The sequence below is a fragment of the Mustelus asterias genome, chromosome 6 (assembly GCF_964213995.1).
Source record: "Mustelus asterias chromosome 6, sMusAst1.hap1.1, whole genome shotgun sequence".
NCBI lineage: Eukaryota > Metazoa > Chordata > Chondrichthyes > Carcharhiniformes > Triakidae > Mustelus > Mustelus asterias.
Genome location: NC_135806.1, coordinates 93587987 through 93615080, shown reverse-complemented (window position 1 = coordinate 93615080; position 27094 = coordinate 93587987). Strand labels below are relative to the sequence as shown.

Below are 27094 nucleotides of genomic sequence, written 5' to 3'. Positions count from 1 at the left end.
AGTCAGACAACTTGCAAAATTCTAAATTTGACTAAATTTCAGAACACTTGTGTCTTGCCTTAAGTTTTTTGCTATTATATCAGCTGATATTTGGTTGAATCATTGCACTAGTTTCAGGCTATACTGTTACTCATTTAGAAATGTGGAAACGTAGTTTGGAGGAGCTTGCGTGTCTTTCTGATTTAAAGACCTGGGCTACCAGGGCATGTAAAATAAATAAAAATGATTACTTGGTAGCAACAATGATAAGTTGTTTTAAAGTACTAACACTGTCTGCAAAAGTGATTTATTTTACCACTGAAATGCAGTGTTTTTGCATCCAGTTGAGTGCACTTTTTGAACACTGGATGTACCTGGCACATTTGTGTAACTCCTCAAATTCACACACTTACCGTAAATAATGATGCATTTCTTTTGTTTGGAAAGTATTGAAGTTTGCTGAAACTGGAATCCTTGCATTTGGCTGGAGAGACGGTGAGATACTCACGCTGCCTCATTTTGGGAAGGCCTACCAAACCACAAACAAACATAAACAAATGGAGCAGTGCGAGGCCGGTGGTGAGGCTTCCCTTGGCATCAAAACTCATTTTTAAAAAATAGAATCTTTAGCTGTCCAGGCTTCCCTAATCACATGCATTTACACATTTGGTAATGGCCACCAGAATTGTGAATGGCTTGGCCAGGCGAGGGCAAGTGCACCGCAAACATACTGCATCTGTCAAGGGCCAGAGTAGGAAGGGGACCATGATAATTGCTACCATAAATTTTATTTCTCACACATTCTTTGCAATGTATTTGGGATCAGCCTGGCCTCCCACCCTGGTTGTTACCCTTGGTATTGCCTTTCTCTCAACACCCTTAAGTCCAAGGCGCACAGACTTGAAAGGATGTGGTGCACATCCTGGAATACAAAGATAACCCCAGGCTTACTTTCTCCACTGTAAACTGTCTTCTTAAAACCCTCTCTCCTGTCCCCTCCACCTTCCAACAGCAAGTCCTAGGAACTTGTGGACTTTGTCACTAAGATATTTCATTGTCACTAAGACTATCCTGCTTCTGCCACACCCCTCCTTTCCACCAGCCCACCTGGCCAAGCTTCCTTCAATACTCCCACTGCCCTCTCCCTGAACTCACATCTTTTTCTTTCTCTCTTATCTTCCCTCATGCCATCTTGTCCCTGAGACTCACCTCCTTTTCCTTCACATCCTATTCCTGATGATTGCCCAACCTCCCCTCCTTCCCACACCCCCATGTCAGCTGATATTGTAAATGGTTTTCTCTCCTTTGCATCAGCCGCCATTATACCACTGCTCAAATAAAACAACCTTTAACCCCTGTCACCCCTGCAAACTACCATCTGATCTTCAACTTCATTTTCCTCTGAACAGTAAGTAGTCTCACAACACCAGGTTAAAGTCCAACAGATTTATTTGGTAGCACGAGCTTTCGGAGTGCTGCTCCTTCATCATCACTCGCCTAATGAAGGAGCAGCGCTCCGAAAGCTCGTGCTACCAAATAAACCTGTTGGACTTTAACCTGGTGTTGTGAGACTACTTACTGTACTTACCCCAGTCCAACACTGGCAACTCCACATCATTTTCCTCCGAAGCCCTTGAACGTATTGGCACCCTCTCAAATCCATTCCTATTTTCCAAGAACTCCCATGTTTGAATCTCTCCAATTGGATTTCTGTCCTTACCGCAGTACCAAAACAAAGTCAGAAATGACAAATGACGGCTTTGACAAAGGGTCGTCTGGACTCGAAACGTCAGCTCCTTTCTCTCCTTACAGATGCTTCCAGACCTGCTGAGATTTTCCAGCATTTTCACTTTTGGTTTCAGAAATGACATTCTGTGTGACTGACAAAGGTAAACATTCCCTCCTTCTTCTGCTTGACTGTCTGCAGCTTTTGACACAGATGACAACACCATCATTCTTTAACACCTCTCTGCTGTCATTCAGCTGGGTGGGTCTGCTCTCACATGGTTACATTCTTGTCTAGCTCATCATAATCAAAGTATCACTTGCAATGGGTTTTCTTGCTGCTCCTGCACCATTAAATCTGTTGCTTCCCCAGTATCTATCTTTGGCCCTCTCCTATTTTTCATCAGAATGCTGCATTATCCTCTGAAGGCACAGCATTAGTTTTCACTGATGACGCCCAGTTCTACCTCAGCAGTACCTCTGTCAACTCCTCCACTGCTAAAATATCAGACTCCTTATCGGACATCCAATACGGGTTGAGCAGAAATTTCCTCCAATTAAATATTGGGAAGACAGAAGTCTTTACTCCAAATCCTAACTATTGATTCCATTCCTCTTCTTGGCAACAGTCCGGGATTAAGTCAGTGTGTTCACAATCTTGGTAACACATTGGTCCAAATATGAACTCCCAACCACGTCTTCATACATAAGAACTAGGAGCCTACTCCACCATTCAATAAAAGCATGGCTGATCTTTTCCTGGACTCAGCTCCACTTACTCGCCCACTCACCATAACCCTTAATTCCTTTACTGTTCAAAAATCTATCTATTTTTGTCTTAAAAACATTCAACGAGGTAGCCTAAACTGCTTCACTGGGTAGGGAATTCCACAGATTCACAACCCTCTGGGTGAAGAAGTTCCTCCTCAACTCAGTCCTAAATCTGCTTCCCCTTATTTTGAGGCTATGCCCCCAAGTTCTGGTTTCACCCACCAGTTGAAACAACCTCCCTGCTTCTATCTTATCTATTCCCTTCATAACTTTATATGTTTCTATAAGATGCCCCCTCATTCTTCTAAATTCCAATGAGTATAGCCCCAGTCTACTCAGTCTCTCCTTATAAGCCAACCCTCTCAACTCCAGAATCAACCTAGTGAATCTGCTCTGCACCCCCTCTAGTGCCAGTATATCCTTTCTCAAATACCATCACTTAGATCACTTGTTTTCACCTGCATAACATTGCTCAACCTTGCCCTGCATCAGTCGATGAGCTGCAGAAACCCTCATTCAATCCTTCATTCCCTTTAGACTCGACTATTGTCCCCTCCATAATATTGGATCATCCAAAACTTTGCTCTCTGTGTCATCTTTTTTCCTTTCACCCCTGTGCTCACTTACATAGTTTGGCTCCTGGTCGAGCAACATCTTGATTTTACAGTTCTCATCCTTGTTCTCAAATCCTTCTATGGCCTTGCCCCTTCCTATCTCTATAATCTCCTCTAACCCCTCAACCCTTTAAGATATCTGTGCGATTCTAATTCAGGGCTCTTGTGTAGTCCTAATTTTAATTGCTCCAATATTGGTGGTCGCACCTTTAACTGCCTAGGCCCAAGTTCTGGAATTCCCTTCCTGTACCCCTCTACCTCACATTCCTCCTTTTAACACACTCCTTAAAACCTATCTGTTTGACCAAGCTTTCAGTCATCTGCCTTCATACACCCTTAGAACCATAGAATCCCTATAGTACTGAAGGAGGCCATTCAGCCCATTGAGTCTCCGCAAGAGCATCCCACCCAGGCCCTCCCCTCCACCCTATCCCCGTAATCCATGCATTTACCATGGCTAATCTACCTAACCTACACATCTTTGGACTTTGGGAGAAACCGGAGCACCCGGAGGAAACCCCCGCAGACACAGGGAGAACGTGCAAACTCCACACACACAGCCACCCAAGGTTGGAATGGAACCCGAGACCCTGGCACTGTGAGGCAGCAGAGCTAACCACTGTGACATCGTGCCGTATGGTTCAATGTCACACTTGTTTTATAATACTCCTGAGAAACACCATGCGTTTATTATATTGAAGGCTTTTTATAATCATAAGCTGCTAATCAGCAATAATTCCTTTACTAGTTGTTTGAAGGCTTTCATGATGAAAGCAGGAACATGGAGTAGGATGATCTTATAAAATTTGCTCTAAAAGAGCTATTGTTATCTGAGGACAGTTCCCTGGGAGAACCAGTGGGCCACAATGTTTTGGGCAGCATTATCTGCCCCTTGTCTGGAGGAATGACTGAAACAGGTGAAAAAAGTAGTTATGTGTAATGGAGGTTGGGGATGTGGGTGGGATCTTGCAGCTGATTGGTCAGGCAGTTGTTTTTGAAATAGGTTAATACTTGTTAACATTCTTGCTGCTGATTAATGGACTGTGTAGAATAGATAGTGATGTGTTCCTTGAGTAAGTGTAACCAGATGTAACTAATGGGATGGTTTCTGACAACACCTTAACGATCAACATTCAGTATTCATTTTACCATGGAGATGGAATAATAATTTTTGATACCACTTCTTGACATTCTCATTACCACGTCTCACACTAATACAGGAATAGTACACTAATGCGAGATTGCTATGAGCCCACTCACACTGGCAGATGTTTGAAATACCGATCTTTGCAACATCCTTCACCCTCCAATTGGTTTCCCCACCCTCATTAGAAGAACCTTCTCCATCAGTGATAAGAAACACCAACCACAAGAACTTTGCTATATTAATTCTACACTTCAACTCAGTGAATTCTCTTCATACAAGACAGACAAAACTCCACCTATAACTTGCTCCACAACAACTACTTCCACTCAGATGAGAATCGGCCTTGTGTACATCGGTTCCACCTTGCACAGACAACAAAATATACACAAGTAACCTGAGAAGCTCCAGTCCACCCCCCATGATCACAAAGGAAATAACTATTCTCACAATCCAGGAATTTACAGCATATCATGTGATTGCAGACTTGTCCACATTGAGAATACAGGTTGTAACCCACACATTAGACCGATGGATCATCAAACCTGCTTCAAATACAGTTGTTACAGATAGTTACAGATGAGAGGGAACTGAAATCTCTCTTCCCTTTCCTTTACTGTCTGTAATCAGTGTTTTTAAAAAAATGAAGATATGGATGTATCTTAAGCCCTGAGTTACAGTCAATTTCAATAATCTGTAGCGCACTATTCATGTGATTAAATAAAGAGGATTGAAGCTTTGTCACTCACTCAGTATTCTGTCAGACACACACAAACACTCTCTCTTTCTCTGTATGAAGGACAATACAGTTAGGATTCTGCATGTTTACAAGTTACAAACAGAAGAATAATTTGTAGTTATGCGATTGGCTTGTTATGGTGCAGGCCTGGTGGAGAAGGGGTTCTTTTCCACACTTTAGGTGTAGCCAGGTGATTTCAATCACCAAACTCATATATTAAAGTTGTTGCAGGATTCCCTGAAAAAGACTATCTCTTTAATAAGTCATGCAGCTATTGTTGTAATTTTATTAGTAGATCAGTGCTTGTGGACTTGAAGATGATCAGGCTTGGAGACTTTACAATGTTGGAGTCACCAGTCTCAAGTCATAGAAGTTGCTCCCTTTGCTGCTGTTGTTTCTTTGTGGTGTTTGCAGGCTGACAGCTTTCTCTTGATTCTTGGGATAATAAGATTCACTTTCTATTATCGGTTTTGGTCATGTGACTACATGGTCAATTCTTCTATTGTCCACTCAGAATAATTTGAAGTTAGAAACTGCTGCACAATGGGGAATGAATGGTGGCCATTCACACCTGCTTATGATGGACTGGTTTCTGCAGCTGTTTTGTTAAGTTTTGAGCTCAGAGGCAGTGAGTCTAAGAGTCCAAGAATTTTGAGATTTGGGTAAATCCACAAAAACACAGTGGTGTGAATTCCATAAATTATTTTTCATACCGTATGTGCATTCAATGTCCACCCATGCTCATTCAATTGGGAACTTTCTGGAGACTTGAGATACTTCGGAATCCATTGTTATGTATCCCAGTTGATGTTACTACCAGGCAAGTCAGATCCCAACAAAAACAGAATAAGCTGGAAAATCTCAGCAGATCTGACAGCATCTGTGGGGAGAGAATAGAGCTACAAGTGCTGTCAGACCTGCTGAGATTCTCCAGCTTTTTCTGTTTTTGCTTCAGGTTCAAGCATCCGCAGTATTTTGCTTTTTAAGTCAGATTCCAAGATGGAACCTGGCTTGATAGATCCTAACTTTTTATTTGTTTTGTTTGGAGATGTGGATGAACAAAGTCACAGGATTATCAAGTAACCTTTAACACAAAAAAAATCAAGAAGAAATGAACTACAATACAATATTCTTTATCCCACAATAACTTTACAGATAAATGCAGAATAGGAAGGATAACATAAGTTACAAAATCTTATCTTACATTCTAATATTTTCAGTAAGTACACAGTCCATGCTAAACTATGGTTAGACACACCACCCTCTGAAACCAAGTGACAGCTACCATCCAATATAATTTCTGTTTTTATCTCATCAAATCCCCCCAGATGCTTGTCACACTGTGAGCCAATTCGTTTCATTGGAACTCTGATTTTAAAACAAGGGTTTCTAATCTCCACCCTCAAAAAACACACTTTGAAATATTCTCTCACAGAATGCTTTCTCTCTCAAAGCTTTACCAAGAATTCACCCTCCAGGATTTCAACCTCCTTTTGGTGTTCCTCTGCCCTGGATAACCACGTGGATTCAAGCTTGTATGCAATTGCTCATGTACTCAGCCTTGCCCCAACTCAACCCCACTATTTCATAGGCTGTATTAAAGCATCACCGGACTTTTGATCATTTTAGATATCTAGGGGGCGATTCTCCCAAAAGTGCTGAATTGGTGGGAAAACTGTTCTAGATCACGACTGTTTTCTCAGTTCAACTTCACACTCGAATCTCCGCACTCTGTGCAATGCAGAGGTCACAATTGTGAATCTCCTTAAAAACTCAGGGGAGCGGGTCCTATTCGAGCCAGAGTTTGACAGTTCTGGAACTCTGCGCAGTGGCCCCGATCTCTCACTCTCCCCATTTGCTAGCCGGCTCGATCGCTGGCCAGCCCAGGACCCCCTGCAGTGCTGCCCCTCCAGCTGCCCGAACCCCTGAGGGACCCCGATTGCCCCCCCCTTCATTTCAGCAGGGTCTCTTGCTAGTTCCCCGAATGTGGGGAGCTACTCTAAACCCCGCCGGAATGAAGTACTCCTAGCGGGATGGGAGATTCAATCACGACCAGCAAGTTCCCGATAAAGAAATGCTAAACATATTTAAACCACATTAAAAAAAGATTCAAATGACTTACCTCTCTTCCCGCCGCTTTCCAGCATGGTCTGGACTCCGACTGTTCACCGGCTCTGGGAGAAGCACATGTGTTCCTGGTGCATGTGCAAATCCCAGAAAAAGGCTGACAATGCGCATCTGCCAGCCCGACCTGCCAGAAAAGTTGCGGGTCGCGATGGGAAAATCACCCCTAGTTTCTCATCTAGCCAGCTTTAAATCTCATTCCTGCAGCTATCTCTTTAACTCTGAGCCTTTTCTCTGCTTTTTTATTTTATCCTCACCCAACAAGACCTTGTTCAACTTCTTGTCCTTTGTTTCTTTAACTTAACTGTCTCCCTGAGATATAATTTTGTCCCCACTCCCTGGTTTTTGGAACTTTGGTCTTGTGGGAAATCTGCACTCTGCAGTTCCCTTGCCCTGTGTCCACCTTCTTCTGGCTCTAGCTTACAAATAACTCAAAAGTTCTTTTTGTCTCAGGATGGCACTGGTTGCTAAGCAACAGCCTGATTTTTCTTTAAACCCTGTTTGCTTTCATGTTACAAACTCTCATTACCATGCAGGCATCGAACCAACCTGAAGTCATTAGCCCGTTCAAATACAGAAATAAAAAATTACACTTATTTAAATCTGTGCTTTATTTCTGATGCCCACAAATACAAATATAAATTTGTTTATAACTGTCTCTGTTTCCTGACACTATGTAGAAATTGTAAAAGTCACCTGACCCTCAACAGCGATCTTAGTAGCCTTTTAATGTCCATTTTTAAAAGAAAACGTGGTTCCAGAAAATTCTATACTGAATATCGTCCATGTTTAAAGTTATGATTATGACATGCCTTTACTGGGAGTGACACAGTCAATGAGGCAAATCAGCAATCATCAAACCTGACCACCTTGATAACCACCACATCCAATGGTCCAACTCTAGACTTATCTCATCTATCGCACACTGACATACAAGACACATTAGAGAGGCCACTGAGATTTAATAACAGCATAAGGTCTGCCAAGACAGCAGCCATTAATGATGACTAAGTTAGATGAGTCATAGAGGTTTACAGCATGGAAACAGGCCCTTCGGCCCAACTTGTCCATGCCGCCCTTTTTTAAAAACTCCTAAGCTAATCCCAATTGCCCGCATTTGGCCCATATCCCTCTATACCCATCATACCCATGTAACTATCTAAATGCTTTTTAAAAGACAAAATTGTACCCACCTCTACTACTACCTCTGGCAGCTTGTTCCAGACACTCACCATCCTCTGTGTGAAAAAATTGCCCCTCTGGATACTTTTGTATCTCTCCCCCTCACCTTAAACCTAGTTTTAGACTTCCCTACCTTTGGGAAAAGATATTGACTATCTAGCTGATCTGTGCCCCTCATTGTTTTATAGATCTCTATAAGTTCACCCCTCAACCTCCTACGCTCCAGAGAAAAAAGTCCCAGTCTATCCAGCCTCTCCTTATAACTCAATCCATCAAGTCCCGGTAGCATCCTAGTAAATCTTTTCTGCACTCTTTCTTGAGGAAGTGATAGAAGGAGGCTCATGTGGAGCATGTGTTGAATGGTTTGTTCATTGTATAGAATTATGTGATCTTGGAAAGCAGTGAGAGTTATCACTTATTACAGACTGACATGATTCTCTCAGTATCAAAGTGCCACCAACATCGCTCATATTGCTCTCTGGCTCATCTAGCACAATTTCAAAGAAAATGAAAAATACACATAGGACTGATGATACCCAGATTTGGAGAAATGTGAAGCAGTGAGGATGATACAAATTGGTTACAACAAGACTCATGTATATAGGCTAACAGAATGGGCAGGCAAGTGGTAGACGGATTTTAATATGAACCAGTGTGAGGTGATGCACTTTGCTTTGATTTGATTTATTTGATTTATTATTGTCACATGTATTGGTATTGTTTTTGCAGGCTATACAAACAAAGCATACTGTTCATAGAGAAGGACAGGAGAGAGTGCAGAATGTAATGTTACAGTCATAGCTAGGGTGTAGAGAAAGCTCAACTTAATGCGAGGTAGGTCCGTTCAAAGTCTGATGGCAGCAGAGAAGAAGAAGCTGTTCTTGAATCGGTTGGTATGTGTCCTCAGACCTTTCTCCCGACGTGACCTGGGTGTCACGGTGGAACAGTCGCTGAAGGTTGTCAATATCCTAGTTCAAAACGTGGTGGACTTCTGATTGGAGAATATAGATAACATTCCCTGATCTGGTCTGAAAGGATGCATTGGCGTGGAGCTTTAAAGTCTTGGTTAGTTTTACTGTCACTGAAATTACAGAGGGCTAAATTGCATGAGCTGAGCAAGCCACTAGCATAATTCAGATACCACTCCTGGAGGGAATCTCCTATTTCTTAAGCATTGACTAGATAATGGCTTCAAACCGGACCTCTCTGGTCCATACACATAGCAATCTGGCCACTTGGATGTACGGGTTGTATAGCACTCAATGGTGATGGATCAGCCTTGTGACTAACACTGATCCTTCTCATTTTTCTCTTCATAGCTGAGGAATAGGTGGTTCCCGGGGCAATTGGATTATTTGTATTGATTTGAACCTCTGTTTCCCAAAGAGGGTGGCCCGGTGGCACAGTGGTTAGCACTGCTGCCTCACAGCGCCAGGGACCCAGGTTTGATTCCCAGCTTGGGTCACTGTCTGTGTGGAATTTGCACATTCTCCCTGTGTCTGCGTGGGTTTCCCCCGGATGCTCCGGTTTCCTCCCCCAGTCCAAAAGATGTGCGGGTTAGGTGGATTGGCCATGCTAAATTGCCCCTTAATGTCAGGGGGACTAGCCAGGGTAAGTGCACGGGGTTATGAGGATAGAGCCTGAGTGGGATTGTGGCTGGTGCAGACTCAGTGGGCCAAATGGCCTCCTGCACTGTAGGATTCTATGAAAAAGACAATAATAAAAGTGATAACAAAACAATAGGTGACAAAACTGCCATTCAACAAGACACAAGCAGTCGTCTTCTGTAATACTCGCCTGTATATATATATATATATACCTCCTGCACCACCACATTCTTTTCATCCAGGCAATCTTTCCTGGAGCTAAGCCTTGCACTGAGGCAGCGAAGAACACCCACCTGTCTTCATTTGCACAAAGCAGGTGGGTTAGTGCAGAGTAGTACAGTCTGTTTCAGATGGGGGTGAAAGAAACTTGTCTCATCGATTTCTCAGGTGAGGAGTTCAACATGATGCCTCCCCACTTCATTTTCTTCTGTTGAGGAGAACAAAAATACCGTTAAACCCGTGTCTTCAAGAATTTGGCAGCATTTGTTGGAAGAAGCAACAACTGAACATGTTGGTTCTGAGGGGGCAGCCAAGGTGGAGGGAAACAATGAGAATTGAATTTTAATCCGACATAAGTACTGCACACCGGAAGAAAAACAAAACTTCATCAATGGCATTTAAATAGCTACGGGTGAAGTTGAAAAAGATTGAAGGACCATAACATATCTGTGGAACTCTTTGCCGCAGAAGGTTGTGGAGGCCAGGTCATTGAGTGTCTTTAAGCAAGAGATAGATAAGTTCTTGATTAATAAGGAGATCAGGGATTATGGGGAAAAGGCAGGAGAATGAGGATGAGAAAAATATCAGCCATGATTGAATGGCGGAGCAGACTCAATGGGCTGCGTGGCCTAATTCTGCTCCTATGTCTTATGGTCTTAAGTCGGAGCCAATGTGAAACTCAACCCAGAAACTTAGACCGAGCTTAAAACAGGCTGTCCATCCACTGTCACCCACTTTTTTGCTACTTCCCGAGACAAATTTATGCTGGTTTGATAGAAATACATATTTTGCTATTTGTCAATGTTTCAGCATGTTTGTTTCATGATTCTACTTTTAATGCTTTTGGAATCCTTTCTTCAGGACAAGGCTACATCTGGCCACTCAGCAAAATCAAGTGGAGCCCCTGGAGGGAAACAGCAACAAGCACAAACCGCAGCCAGCCAACAAGCCGAAATGGGTCTGGGATGGTTCAAGTCAGCGGAAGTGGTAATTTATATCAGAGTTGACATTTGAACTAAGATCTAAAGTGCTCCTAAAATGATTACAAGTGTCCTCCTTCACAAATGTTAAATAACCTTGGAAAACTAGCTCATGTGTAAAAGTTGTTCAGCTGAACGTATTGGCACAGATTTTCAAGCTACTTCCACCTATTAGTGCTTACACATTGAGAACCCTACCATGGCCATAATAGTGCAGGAAATTGAGGTGCCCACTTCTTGCTGCATTTTCATCTGCTCCAGTTTTCAGGTGATCTCAATCCAGACAGCCAAAGCTCCTGCTAGAAATAGCTTGGAGCATCATTTGTATATATTAATCAGGGTCAAATCCAGTTTCCATGTTAGCACTGCCACTGTTCATTCCTGATTCATAAACCATTGTTGGTACAAGTTGAGAGGTAGCCATTTTCAGGTGGGATTTAAAAAGATCCTCAGATGCAGTGAGGTAAAATTGTAGAAAGCTTTGCGAGACATTTTGGGTAGAATTTTCCATGCTCCCCTGCAGTGCATTTTGTGGCCGGGGGCAGGATCTTCTGGTCCCACTGCTGTCAACAGGATTTCCCATTGTATGCATGGCCCACCACCAGGAATCCCACTGCGGGGGTTCGCCGTTGCCAGTCCTGCCAGTGGGAATGACTGGAAAATTCCAGCCTTTGTCTGCATCACATTATGGTTTTGACTCTTTGTATAATTTCCCAGAATGTATCGTGGCTTCAGAACAGTTCAAGCTCTTAACGACCTTTTGACATTGACTTAATTCTTTCTGTGGTTTTCTGGGAAAATACTGAATATTGGAAAAGGAATACTGAATGTTGTCATCCTGAGACGGAACAGCAAGTTTGTGCTTCATGGTGCCACTGCTGTTTCCCTGCAGCAGCGTCTCATAAGCAATGAGTTAGAGGACAGATTTCTGGACTTCTGTGACATGGTGCAACTCCTTTGAAAATTGGTTTCTACAGCTATAATAGCTTCAGTTTGAGCCAATATGGTGGCAAGCTGAGCTTGCATAATTGCAGTCTGAGATTTCACTGCGGTATCTAAAGATTGGGTGGCTTCTGCTTGTGTTGCAAAGGAGATGAGATATTGACTTATCAGACACCGCATGATGGTTGGATCTGCAAGTGAGCTAATGAAATTGTGCAGCACTTTTATATTGGAAAGAGTAGCTTCCAAGCTTGATACTGGAAAGGGTAAATTCCAAGCTCTGTGTAAAGCTCTTTGCCAAGTTAGACTCCTTCATGTTCCTTGACACTAACAGCAAGCTTTCTGGCAGGCCTGTCAATGCACAAAGCATTTCATTGTACATACCCATCAGCCTTCTCTGCATTCGGCTCCATTGAATGCTCATCCAAGTGCCCTGCAGCACAACTTGAAGGTGACCTCACCCTCCAACAAGCTGGCACCTGTGCTCTGATCACAGGCCTCTCATGCTGCATGTCTCCCTTTGTGCCTAACCTGCATCCAAGCTATTCCCTAAAGAATGTACAGTCTGAGTATCCGGGTTGGTTGAGAGTATGAGAGTGAATGACATGTTTTTCTTCTTCATTGCTATCTTATCCTTTCACTTCATTCTCTTCTATCACCATATGGCCAGTTTGCAGAATTAAATGTCTGAAAGGAGAAAGGCACAGAGTAAACTTGTTATAAAATTGTCTCTCTCATGTCAAAATCATTTTTACAATGACTTCCAACAGCTGCTGCAGCCAAACCAAACCTCTCATTGAAGTGGTGCAGGCTGGCTTTATGTAGTGCTGGCTTACTTGAAGTCGTGCATTGGAAGCAAGTGGAGGAGCTTAATTTCAAGATGCAACCTCTACACCCGTTTTTAGTGGTTACTGAATTTCAGGGCCATTGCCTGTTAGTTTATCTCATTGCTGCTTGTGGGATCTTTCTGTGTGCACATTAGTGCCACGTTTTCAGACATTACATCAGTGACTACATTTCACAAGTGATCGCTCGGATCTATAGCACTTGGGTTTTGCTGAAAAAGGCACATGCTGTTGAAGCTTTTCACTTTGCACTCTTCTGGACAGACACAAGAACACAAATTTTCAAAGGGGAATCAATTTCCACTGCACGAGAAAGTACTTTATTGGCTGTAGACCATCTTTTGGGATATCCTGAATGATGCTGAATAAATGCAAGTTCTTTTCTTAAAAGGTGCTGCCCAAGTAGCCTGTCTAGTTTGAAAATGACCTGAGCAGTTCCACTTCATGCTCAATCTCTGGCCCAGCTAGCGTTTACACCCTAGGGTGGGAATTAGCTGAGGAAGTCATTAGAGTCCAGAGGTGACTTCATTATGAAAGTTTGCATTTGCATTGCATGACTGACTTTTCTATCAGACTGGGGCTCAGAGGAGAGCAGCTTGTGGGATATCTGTAATCTGATTAAACCCCTTTTCCGCTTTCTCAACCAGTCTGCTCAGAATGGAGAAAATGGTCCAGCCCCAAGCCTGTGTAGTCCCATTATGAGCATCTATGAGTGTTGCTATTGCTGGTATCAAGTACTGTGCGGCAAATTATTTTCAAAACAAAGTGCTTTTTGTGGTTAACCGCTTTCTCTTGCCGTTTTGCCACCCAGGAATACTTTGCCTGCAACTGACAGAAAGGCAAGGGGAAGGGACTAGTGCTAGCTTTTTCAAGAGCCAGTACATGGATGATGGGCTAAATGGCCTTCTCTGTGCTGCATGATTCTATGCTCTGAGAATATGGTTTCAGCAGAGTATGACTTAAACTTTGAAAAACATTTCTCCATTTTCTAAAGGATGCAAAGGAAAAGCCTCTTGCAAGATCTGCATCCGTGCCAGCTACTTCAGTTCATAAAACCACTAATCCGAAACTTCAGGTACAAATGAATTTTACATTTCTGTTCATATAATGTTACTTGCTTAAGAAAATGTAAGGATTTTAAAAAAATACATGTTGTTCAAAATTAGCTTGTCAACAACGTAACTCTGATAATGGTGGTGTCTCTCTGGCCGCATGCTGTCAATCACAAATCACATTGTGGCCAAAGAATGTCACAAGAGGGGCCAAATGTGAATTGCGTTGGGGAGAACCCCTTTTGAAATTATCCCTGCTCCCGGTTGGAAGTGTAATCTGGTTCACATCCAGCGAGGGTATGAAATAGATTAGCATACTTAAAACTTAATTTACATATGCAGAATTGGCATCAAGCCAACTTCACCATGCCCCTTCAATTCTCCCATCTGCCGATGCAACGGGAGGCCAGTGGGAACCACCGCTGGCCTCCACAAATGGAAACCAGGCCATTTGATGCCCATGCCGGGGGGTGCTCAGAGGCCATAGGAACCCCCAGGTGGTCAGGGAGATGTCTTAGCACTCTCCCCCGGCACTGGGGAGAGCTGGTAGCAGCAATTGGGGATGGTGATGCCAGTTGGTGAGGGGGTGTCTTTGCTGGCGAGTAGGAGGGGAGCGGGATCTGTCTGTGAGGCTGTCTGGAGATCTCTAAGGATGCTATTACTGGTACAGCATCTCCACAGAGCCAGCTGTGTCGGTGTCTTTGGGTCCAGCACATCTCTTTGCTGGGAGAAATCTCCCAAACCCCCCCCCCCCAAAAAAAGTCTAAGCCTGGGTGGATTGTGACCTGGATCGTGCCGACCCACTCACTGGGAATCTTACCGCTTTTCCCATCGGGCACAACACTTAGAAATATTTTGGGAGAATTGTACCCTTTATCGCATTTCAGAAATGTTTGCCTGCAACTCTACTTCTGGAAATTGCCCATTTCAATATTTCACTGTTTCTGGCTAGTCTCTGTTGTGTATTCTATAGTAGAATAGAAATGACAATGAGCCACTATTTAGCTTTTGAATTGATACTTCCGACAAATGTCCGAGACTGTTTTGAAAAAAACCAGTTGCATTTTGAGGTGTCAGTTTGCAGTGTGCAGTTAATCATTGAAAATAAAAATGTTATTGGAGTGTCCAATTGGAAAATGATTGGTAACTCAGAAACAATGACAATTCACTGATAAACAATTGCATCTGTCAGCAACAATATTTCAATTGTTAACTAAAGGGAATATCCCAGTGCCTTTGAGAATTCTGTGAAGGACTTTGGCTGGATTGCATAGCAATAAAGAAAGATTCATAGTCTGTCCATACTAATGCAAGGATTTTGAGTTTGCCATTGCATTTTAACTATGAAAGCTGCGTTTTTTTAACCCAAGTTAAAGGGAGCCTAGTTATAGTAGCTGTATTTGTCTAACTAAGCTTGTTTCTAATACAGTTTACAGTATACTTCTGAAATTCAAGTCATTTTCTGTACTAGAAATTTGAATGATCCAATAATTTGAATTTAGGAACATACATAGCCCAGCAACATGGGAATTCTTTTATAATAAATTGAATTATGCACAATGTGCTACATCTAGCACAACATAGCTGCTCAGCACCCTTCACCTATTAAGCATCCCAATGGAGAGGAGGAAGAGGAAGAAATGTTCACTAACACCAGACTAACTGATCTCATTACTGCTTGGGATGCCAGAGATACTGCAAAAGCTTAAATATTCAATAGACACTTATATTGGATCATAGAAACATAGAAAATGCAAGCAAGAGTAGGCCATTTGTCCCTCCAAGCTTGCCCTCCCATTCAACGTGATCATGACTGATACTGTATCTCAACACCATACTCAATGATATAGTGCCTCTAATATAATAAAATGCCCCAAGGTGCTTCACAGGAACATAATGAACATGGCACCAAGCCACATAAGATAATATTAGAGCAGATGACCAAAAGCTTGGTTAAAGAAATAGGTTGATAGGAGTATATTAAAGGAAGAGAGAGAGGGAGAGAGGTGGAGAATAATAGGAAGGGAATTCGAAGCTAAGAGCCAAGGCATGGCCACCATTATTGGAACAGTTAAAATTAGGTATTGTCATGAGGTCAGAATTAGACTTGTGCAGATGCTTCGGAGGGTTATGGGGCTGGAGGTTGTTATTGAGATAGGGTGAGGCCATAAAAAGATTTGAAAACAAGGATAGAAGTTTTAAAATCAAGACTTTGTTTGACCGGGAACTAATGTAAGTCAACCAGCAAGAACCAGGGCAGTAGATGCATAGGAAAACCACCACCTGCATGTTCCCCTCCAAGTTGCACACTATTCTGACTTGGAAACATATCGCCATTCCTTCATTGTACATGGGTCAAAATCCTGGAACCCCCTCCCTATCAGCTCTGTGGGTGTACCTACACCACATGGACTGCAGCAGTTCACAAAGGCAGCTCACCACAAGCTACTCAAGGGCAATTAGGGATGGGCAATCAAAATGCTGGTGACATCCCATGAAATAACTTTTTAAAAAATCATAGGAGTAATAGGTGAATGGGACTTGATGCGAGTTAATCTAGTTTTCATAGTCCAATAAAAGAAAGTAAAAACCCAATTTTCTTTCTTGCAAAGGCGTCTCTGAAAGCTTCAACAGCTGCTCCAGTTTCTGCGGGTAAAGGTGGTGCTAAGGTAAGAAAACAAAGAGTAAAATGTGAAATATATGAATTCTGTTCAAAGCAGGCGATTGTTGTAAATACTGAGGGAGGAGCAGTGACGATATCTATATAAGAATATTTTTTGTCATACATGATCGCCATCTTGTTGAATAATATGATTAAGGATCAAGTTTCATATTTAAGGCTAAATTTGAATTAAATGCCACTTTTAAAATCTCAAAAGAAATATTGAAAATAGGTTTAGGAACTTGACAGGGTCCACAAGGAAAGAGGGAAAATTAAATGTATTTTTCTTTCTTGCAAAGGCCCCTCTGAAAGCTTCAACAGCAGCCCCAGTTTCTGCGGGTAAAAGTGATGCTAAGGTAAGTGGGGAAAAAAAGAGTAAAATGTGAAATGTATGAATTCTGTTCAGAGCAGAAACAGATCTGTACAGTTTGGGTCTTTGACATTTCAGTTGTCTTCTACAAAATGATGGCCAACATAGATCTGTACAACATCAGTTTATTCAGTGCATAGTTTTCTGTTGTCTCAGTCAAAAGATTATGACTTTGAGCCTCGCTACATTCTTGAGCTTGTCACCTGGACCAACCCAGTGTTGTCAATAAACAAAAGCCTAGTCTACCTATTCAGATGGATGTAGCATTCCTGTGGCACTATGTAAGAAAAGCAGTGGCTTCTCCTGTGTCTTGACTAATATTCCCATTAAGCTGCAGGGGCGTGCAGCCTTGCAACAATCAGGAATGAGACACGCAGAATAAATAGGCCATGCACAAGCAACATTCTGTTTAAAATGCACACATTTTGTGTCAGTCTTAAATGGATCACATAGTGCATGTTGCTGGCTGTGCACAAGAGACAGAAGTTAAATGGAAAGGGACCGGAAGATCCTGCTGCTGTCAATGGGGTTTTTCGTGGGACTGGAAAATTCCACCAGTGGGTACGGCCAGAAAGTCCCTTTTACTAATTTACAAAAGCAAATTTTAAATTCACCAGTCAGTTATTGTGGAAATTAAAGCCATAGGACGGAATTCTCCCATGGTCCTGCCAGTGGGTTCAATGATGGGTGGGGAGAGAATTTGGCATGGGCGTAAAAATATATTTTACGCTGGCATAAATTTCCCATGGGATCTTCCGTTGGTGCCACCTTGGCAGATCGGGAAACCCATTGGTGGCCTCCGTACAACTGATTTGCATCCCCCGAATGGCATTCAGATGTAGGCCCAACCGGAATCTTCCACCCACTCTAGATTCTCCGTGACACCAGCAGGAAAACATATTGGTCCAGAACACGTCTGGAACAATGTGGCGAACAGATGTCAGGATGCACCTGAACAATGCCTGGGGCTGCCTATGGAATTCGGAATGAAAGATGGAATAAATGGGAATTGGGGGAAGCTCCCCACTGGTTGGAGTCAAAACTGACACAAAGGAAGATGGTTGTGGCGATTGGAGGTTAATCAGCTCAGTTCCAAAACATCACTACAGATGTTCCTCAGGATAGTGGCCTAGGCCCAACCATATTCAGTTGCCTAACCAATGACCTTCCTTCCATAATAAGGTCAGAAGTGGGGATGTTCCCTGATGATTGCACAGTGTTCAGCACCATCCACAACTCCTCAGATATTGAAGCAGTTCATGTCCAAATACAGCAAGACCTGGGCAATATCCAGACTTGGGCTAACAAGTGGCAAGTAATCTCCACTTCCCTGAATAAGTGCAGCTTGGCACTATCCACGACAAAGCACCCCGCTCAATTGCTACCTCTTCCACAAACATTAACTCCCTCCACCACTGACAAGCAATAGAGGCAGCGTGTACCATCTACAAGATATACTGTAGGAACTTATCAAAGTTCCTTAGGCAGCACCTTCCAACATACAACCATACCATCTCCAAGGACACAGGCAGCAGACACATGGGAACAACAGCACCTAGAAGTTCCCCTTCAAGTCACTCACCCCTGTGACTTGATAATATATCACTGATCCTTCACTGTTGCTGGATCAAAATCCTGGAATTCCCTCCCTAGCAGCACTGTAGGTGTAACTACAGCTCCTGGACTGCTGTGGTTAAAGGAGGCAGCTCTCCACCACCTTCTGAAGAGCAATAACTGCTGGCCTAGCCAACGATGCCGTAAAAAATGAATGAAAATAAATGCCAGCACCCCTGGACCTGGGAACACCACAGCAATGGGTGGGAGAAGCAGCTACAGGTGGATCTTCCAAGCTCAGTGTCATCAAGGAATTATATCTTCCAGCCTTAGAGTGTTTCAGGAGATTCATCTTTTTTCACAGGAGATTCATCTTCTTTCTTCAATAGTGGCTCGGTGATGTTGGACATCTTTTCAACATGGCACCTGGATACAATGGCGGGCTGCGTGCCATTAGGTCTGCACAGAATGTGGCATAAAACTTTTGTTGCATAATTAATGAGGTTGGGGCCAGAAGATATGGCATAGTTTCCGCCAGCTCCCACAGCGGCAAACACTCCACGCTCCTGCCTCCACCATAGGACTTAGTCCTAGGTGGGTGGATTCTGCCCCAGCTCTCGGGGTCGAAGCTTCCCTTCAAATGGAATAGGTTTGGAAATTGTCAGTTAGTTGTGAGCAACAGTTCCTTGGGTTGTTTTTAAGGAACATTTTTCGATTGCAGTCAGAATGTATTTGTGTTAAATTAGGCACAAATTGAAAAAAATGTATTTTGTTCTTAAAGGATGAAGATCCATTTGACCTACTTGCAGGAACATTTCCATCAGAAGCACCGGACAATTCAGCTCCAAAATACACTGGTCCTGAAGTAAAAGTACAAATGAAACTCATCTCATTATACTTTGTTTTTGAATAATTATTGCATCATTTGTTAGTGTTTCTTGGTAGAGCTAATATACATCTCGTCATGGGAAAGTAGTTTGATTGTAGCGCTGTCCTTTCCCCAGTCCAACAATAACAGTAATGTAACTGTAATGGTACCACTTACCATTCTCAGCTTCTCCAGTTGAGAGCCTATTACATTGTTGAAAAGTTAAGCATACCCATTACTTTTCCTTGCTCAAGATGTGATGCAGTAATTTCTCTCTATCTCCTACATCAACAAATGCATGCATTTAAAGCCCCTCCAATGTTGAAAAATATCTGAAGATATTTCAAGACATTTTTATCTGATGTTGCTTGGTTTTCTCACTGAACCCACCTAGAGCTATGAGGCTTGAAGTTAAAGGCTGACAACAGAGAAAGTGATGTTGAATTCCTGCCTGACAGTGGGTGTAAATGAACCATTTTTTGTGGCAGAATACTTAGATGTGTCATTTTCACATTGACTCAACTAGTGTACCCCCCAGTGCCTTTGACTGATGCATGAGGCTGCCTTATGCGAGCTTGGTTTAAATGGCTTGTGACTTCACATGGAGCATCCTCCACGTCCTTTTCATATTGAGGTCAGCTGCAAAAGACCTTTACGGTCAACCTTTTCGGAAGCTTGATTCACGTAACTCTAATTATTATCTTCTTGAAATGCTGTTAATGGATATTGAATTTGTGAATTCCAGTTTTGAATAATTTTATTTCTCACATTTTCAGGAATTAGATGCTACTAAGAAGAAAGCTGAAAAAGTGGGAGAGAAGGAAGAATCTATACCACCCGATTACAGATTTAAAGAGAAACCTGATCCTAAGGTTTGGTCCAAGAATCAATTTGAGACAAGCCAATAATTATATCAATTTTGTATTTTCAAAATATATCCATAACTGAACATTGAGAAAAATTTCTACAATGGTCTAAAGTCAAAAAAAGCACTTCCGTAATTTTTTTTGCAATAGTAATTATCTTGATATTAAATCTTGCGAGCTATCTGACAGAATTACAAAATAAAAATTGCCCAATAATCAAACAGTAATGATTGAACATTGCTGTGTAAAAATTAAATGCCATAACAGATCAACTTATTGTTTGATTTCCTTTCACATTGGTGTCATGTGTCAGTATGGCATAAAATGTTGAAATTTTTATCTGTATTTATGTTGTTGTTTTACCAGCTGCTTTCCATTCTATATAATTCAAATTAAGTTTGTTTGTTGTAACAGGATAAAGGTAAAGTGGCCTCTCCCTCCACTGGTCCAGGGGAAAAACCAAAAGCAACAGAGAAGGTAGAGCATTTTGTTCCCTTCAGTGAAACTCAACAGGACACCTTTTGATATGTCAGTGATTCTCACTATATTTTATTGATGGTACTGGTTTTAGCTGAGTAAGCTCAGTGGTTCTGTTGGCATCAGCAGTGATACTCCAATTGTTGTCCAAGATTGGAGGATGCCACACTCTCAGGAACAAAATCACTGGAAAGATGGAGGCTGAAGGGAGACCTGATAAAGGTCTGCAAAGTTATGAGAGGCATATACAGGGTGGATAGTCAGAGGCTGTTTCCCAGGGTGGAAGTGTCAATAACAAGGCTCAACACAGGTTCAAGGTGAGAGATGGAAGGTTTAAGGGAGATGTGCAGGGGAAATATTTCACACAGAGTGTGGTGGGAACCTGGAACGCGCTGCCAGAGAAGGTGGTGGAAGCAGGCACATTTGCAACATTTAAGTGGCATCTGGATGGGTACATGAATAGGGAGGGAATAGAGGGATATGGACTGAGTAAGGGCAGAAGGTTGTTTTTTAGTTTAGTTAGGGCATCATGATTGGCACAGCCTTGGAGGCTGAAGGGCTGCACTTTTATTTGTTCTTTGTGTGTGACCTCCTTCTTAGTGTTGGGTAGGACAGTAGAGGGGATATGAACAGAATGTCAGAAAAGAGAAAATGAAATGTTTCAGCAAAACCTCATTCCCATCAAATCTCCAACCCCCAGTGTATTTTCTTACTCTTTGCTTAATGATCAGAATGAAAGAGATTTTAAAATTATGAAAGGATTAATACAAATTTTCACAAGTTCCAGTTTCTAAATCTTGCAAATGCAATGATTAAATTTAATTCCATTTTGAGAAGATGGTGTATCACTATTTCTCTTTCATACAGATATACAAAAGTACAGATTATAATTCTTTCGTAATTTTTGCACATTGGTTATAATGTCAGCAATAATGTCTTGTGGAGACAGATAAACTTCAGGTCTAACTGCATAAAGACAAACTGTGAGAGTTTATCCATCCCACTCTCTTGCATGTTCCAGAAGCGGCACTGACCAATGTTGCCTTCCCACCCATTCCATAGTAACATTGACATGTGAAAGGCTAAAGGGAGGGAAGGAGATAATGGGGAAATAATGGCACTTGCTGTTAATGAAGGTTCTTACTTTGTGCTTCAATATTGAGAATTTGATGGCTTTGCTTGTATGTTCATTGAGATGGTTTAACTGCACTTATGGTGTTGTTATTACAGAGTATGACAGAAGGTGACATCCTGGATTCTCTGTCAGCTGACTTTGTCCAAAGTTCTGCAGCTCCGATTTCTAAATGCTCAGCTCCAACCTCTCACGCTGCAGCTCCGCCGTCCATACAGAAGGAGGTATGTCTTCAATTTTAAACTTTTAGAGACTATAGGTGGTGTATGTTGCTAATTCTTAGGGCCACTGCCTGATTCTGGTTCTACAATCTGCCTAATCCAAGCAAATGGAATAAAGAAACATATCAGTTAGATTTTAATTGGTGCAGTCATGTGAAACGAGTGGTAGAAATTAATAAACCTCTTTTACATTTTTCACAACTTTTATTTTTGTTGATTTCCATGTGCAGCACTGACTTCTGACAGCTCCACCATCCGTGCAGAACCCCCATTCCTAACTGTCAGAAACAGTGGGTGGAGCAGTCTCTCCTGCATTATACCGTTGGAGGGACGGCACTCACATGATTCCATCTTTAATCATCCAATCACAACCAGAGAATCAGCTGCTAACAGCTCCTGCACCATTTTCTTTGGAGCCCCCAAGGAGCTGTTCTTAGCCCCTTCATATACTTCTTACAACACTTCTGCTGTCTTTAATTTGTCGCACTGTCTGACATTCAGTACTGGATAGGCAGCCAGTTCCTCGATCTAACAGATGGAGCATTGGAGGAATACAGAGAAAGTAGAAAAGAACTCAAACAGGGACTTAGAAGGGCAAAAAGGGGTCACAAAATGTCCTTGGCAGACAGGATTAAGGAGAATCCTAAGGCATTTTATACATACGTTAGGAACAAGAGGGTTGTTAGGGAAAGAATTGGACCTCTCAAGGACAAAGGAGGGGAATTATGCTTAGAACCAAAGGAAGTAGGTGAGATCCTAAACAAATACTTTGCATCAGTATTCACAAAGGAGAGGGACATGTTGACTGGTATTGTCTCAGAGAGATGTGTTGACCCGTTAGAAAAAATCTCAATTACAAGGGAGGAAGTGTTAGGTTTTTTAGGAAACATTAAGACAGACAAATCCTCAGGGCCGGATGGCATCTATCCTAGACTCCTCAGGGAGACGAGAGATGCAATTGCTGGGCCTCTAACAGAAATCTTTGTCTCTTTGCTGGACACAGGTGAGGTCCCAGAGGATTGGAGGATAGCAAATGTGGTCCCGTTATTTAAGAAAGGTCGCAAGGATAACCCGGGTAATTATAGGCCAGTGAGCTTGACGTCCGTGGTAGGGAAGTTGTTGGAGAAGATTCTTAGAGATAGGATATATGCGTATCTAGAACTGAATAATCTCATTAGCGATAGACAGCATGGTTTTGTACGAGGGAGGTCATGCCTCACAAATTTGGTTGAGTTTTTTGAGGAGGTGATAAAAACGATTGACGAGGGAAGGGCCGTGGATGTTGTCTATATGGATTTTAGTAAAGCGTTTGACAAGGTCCTCATGGCAGGCTGGTGCAAAAGGTTAAATCTCACGGGATAAAAGGTGAGCTAGCTAGATGGGTGGAGAACTGGCTTAGCCAGTCCAACGCCGGCATCTCCACATCTTAGCCATAGAAGACAGAGGGTAGCAGTGGAGGGGTCTTTTTCCGGTTGGAGGTCTGTGACTAGTGGTGTTCTGCAGGGCTCTGTACTGGGACCTCTGCTATTTGTGATATATATAAATGATTTGGAGGAAGATGTAACTGGTGTGATCAGTAAGTTTGCGGACGACACAAAGATTGCTGGAGTTGCGGATAGTGATGAACATTGTCAGAGAATACAGCAGGATATAGATAGGCTGGAACATTGGGCGGAGAAATGGCAGATGGAATTTAATCCAGATAAATGCGAAGTGATGCATTTCGGTAGATCTAATGTAAGGGGGAGCTATACAATAAATGGCAGAACCATCAGGAGTATAGACACACAGAGGGACCTGGGTGAACAAGTACACAGATCCTTAAAGGTGGCAGCACAGTTGGAGAGGGTGGTGAAGAAGGCATATGGCATGCTTGCCTTTATTGGACGGGGCATAGAATATAAAAGTTGGCATATGATGTTGCAGCTGTATAGAACGATGGTTAGGCCACATTTGGAATACTGCGTCCAGTTCTGGTCGCCACACTACCAGAAGGACGTGGAGGCTTTGGAGAGAGTACAGAGAAAGTTTACCAGGATGTTGCCTGGTATGGAGGGTGTTAGCTATGAGGAGAGATTGTGTAAACTGGGGTTGTTCTCCCCGGAAAGACGGAGGATGAGGGGCGACCTAATAGAGGTGTATAAAATTATGAAGGGCATAGATAGGGTGAACAGTGGGAAGCTTTTTATGGACACCCAAATCCCTTTGTACCGCAGCATTCTGCAGTTTCTCTATTTCAGCAGTAGAATGTAGGTGTCACTGGCTAGGCCAACATTTGTTGTCTATCCCTAGTTGTCCTTGACAAAGTGGTAAAGGTGCCTTCTTGAACTGCTGCAGTCCATGTAGATACACTCACATTGCCCAGTGGCAGTGCCAAGGTGCCCCAGGCTGGCACTGCCCAAGGAGCACCCTCCCTTTCCCCTGACCTTCTGGGAGGGCCTTTGTGGACTCTCTTCACTCCAGCGGGGGTCAGGCCACCTGTTCCCCGTTAGTGGGGAGCAGTTGTAAACCCCACCGGAGTGAACCACTCCTGGCAAGGGGGGGTGGGGGGGGGGGGGGGGGGGCGGGCCTGGGGTGGCGGGGGGAGCAGGCATGACGTTAGTGGGCCCGGAGATTTCAGTCCCGGGCCCACTAATGATGCAAATGCGAATTATAATATTGAAATTAGCTCCGCGCCGATTTCCGGCGCGGGGCTGATGACGCTGAAAAACTTTGCCGCGGAGATGTGCGGAGGCCATGGCACCCAGCGGGAAGCCTGCGAAATGGCCTCTGCTACTAGAGCCGCACAGCAGGCTGGGAGAATCAACCCCGTGGTTTTGCCAGATCTGGTAGAAAATTGCTAAATCACTCGTCTGCCGTATCCCTTTTGAGCTCATGTCCCTTAAGGGAGTGGAGATGCAGGCCAGACTGGGCCGAATGGCCAGGGTGAGAGATAGTAACTAGGGTATCAAATGTAGAGGTGAGGGTGCAGTCCAACAAATCAGTAGCTGAAAAAATGTTACGATAAGCTGAGGGAAAAAAGGCCTGAGAGTTAGGATTTTGGAAGTGCAATTGTAAGTGAATTTAGGGATAGATTTTTTACGGAAATAATACTGAAGGAGGCAAATCCAGAGGAAAAATAACAAAATGGAGAAATCATACTCGTCCAAACAATTTCTTCCTTCTGGGGAGTTGGGTGTGGAAGGGGGATGTGGGTGGTGAGGAATACAAGAAAATGATCAGAAATGGCCTTATCTGTGATCTGTACGATTAGACGAGCAAGACCACGTAAGGTGACAATGTCAAGAGAGGGGCCATGAGTTTGGGTTGGCCTCTTATCCTCCTATTTTAAGGAGGATAAGAGGGCAATGAAATCAGAGGAGAGAACATAAAAGTTGAGATGGGGTTTGAAATCAGGAACATGAGAAGGTGTTTAGTGCAAATGCTAAGGGAGGAAAACTTTGAAGGTATCTCAGTAAGAGTATTTTTATCATACATGGTTGACATCTTGTTGAACAATTTGATTAAGGATCACGTTTCGTATTTCACTTAAGTTTAAATTTGAATTAAGTGTTACTTTTGAAATCTCAAAAGAAATATTGAAAATAATTTTGGGAACTTGACAGGGTCCAAAAGGAAAGAGGGGAAATTGAATGTATTTTTCTTTCTTGCAAAGGCGCCTCTGAAAGCTTCAACAGCAGCCCCAGTTTCTGCAGATAAAAGTGATGCAAAGGTAAGATGGAAAAAAGAGTAAAGTGTGAACTGTATGAATTCTGTTCAGAGCAGAAACAGATCTGTACATTTGGGTCTTTGAGATTTCAGTTGTCTTCTACAAAATAATCGGCAACATTGATCTGTACAACATCAGTTTATTTCAGTGAATAGCTTTCTGCTGTCTGAGTCAAAAGCTTATGGGGGAATTTTCCCGTCCTGCCCGCCATGGGAATTGTAGCGGGTGGAGGGCGGACCATGGGAAGATCCGTTGACCTCCGATGGGATTTTCCGGTTTTGGGGCGAGCACGGCTGGAAAATCCTGCCCTATGACTATGAGCCTCACTACAGTCTTGAGCTCATCACCTGGACTAACCTGGTGTTGTCTTTCATATATGAGAAAAAGCAGGGCCCAGTTTGCCCATTCAAATGATTGCAGAGTTCTGATGACATTACATAAGAAGAGAAAAGGCTTCCCCTATATCTTGGCCAATGTTCTCATTAAGCTGCACAACTGCTCAACAATTGAGAATATGCTGCACAGGGAACAAACCGGTCACACACAAGTAACTTCCCCTTTAAGGTGCATATGGGCCTTAATGCACATCAATCTTAAAGGGACCACGTGGTGCAAATAGCTGATCATTATTTGGTAGAAAGAATGAATGATTGAGAAGTTGGGGTGCCAAGTGACAACAGTTTGATTCTATTTTGTTGGAGATAGTCTTTGCCTGGTACTTGTGTGGCACAAATGTTACTTGCCACTTATCAACCCAAGCCTGGATATTGTTCAGGCCCTGCTCCATGCAGGTAAGGACTGCTTCAGTACTTGAGAGGTTACAAATGGTACTGAAAACCAAAAGGCAGCATTTGACTGAGTGTGGCATTAAGGAGCCCTAACGAAAGTGAAGTCAGTGGGAATCAGGGGAAATCTAGGCATAGCCAACACAAAGAAAGATAGTTCTGGTTGTTGGTTACCAATCAGCCCCAGGGCATCACTGCATGAGTTCCTCAGGGCAGTATCCTAATCCTAACCATATTTAGCTGCTTCTTCAATGACTTCCTTCCATCGTAAGGTCAGAAGTGGGAATGTTCACTGATGATTGCACAATGTTCAGATACTGAATTAATTGTGCCCACGCCCACATGAGGCACATCCTTCAATAAGACAGCTGTGGAAATGCGATGAGTGGACAGTTCTTTCTCACCCACTCTTTTCCAATAGATTTGAGCTTGACGTGAGTAACAGCAACTATGCTCAGCAATCATACTCTCGGGGTCAAGACTCCACCTCCAAGAAGAGGATTTCAGGCAATTATCAGTTAATTACA

The 27094-nt window shown here is 42.9% G+C and overlaps 1 protein-coding gene across 21 annotated transcripts in view; it reads left to right on the top strand.

The window, feature by feature from the left end:
• Nucleotides 1–27094, top strand: part of cast (calpastatin) — a 196354-nt gene that overhangs the window by 94810 nt on the left and 74450 nt on the right. For 20 of the 21 annotated variants that reach the window (XM_078214745.1, XM_078214739.1, XM_078214740.1 and 17 more), the window contains 9 exons: nt 10966–11091; nt 13866–13946; nt 16536–16592; nt 16885–16941; nt 19291–19380; nt 20154–20249; nt 20658–20720; nt 21951–22076; nt 25729–25785. In XM_078214745.1, the coding sequence (XP_078070871.1) occupies nt 10966–11091; nt 13866–13946; nt 16536–16592; nt 16885–16941; nt 19291–19380; nt 20154–20249; nt 20658–20720; nt 21951–22076; nt 25729–25785 (753 nt within the window). The remainder of the gene's footprint in view (nt 1–10965; nt 11092–13865; nt 13947–16535; nt 16593–16884; nt 16942–19290; nt 19381–20153; nt 20250–20657; nt 20721–21950; nt 22077–25728; nt 25786–27094) is intronic. The other variant, XM_078214736.1, reaches the window with a different exon arrangement.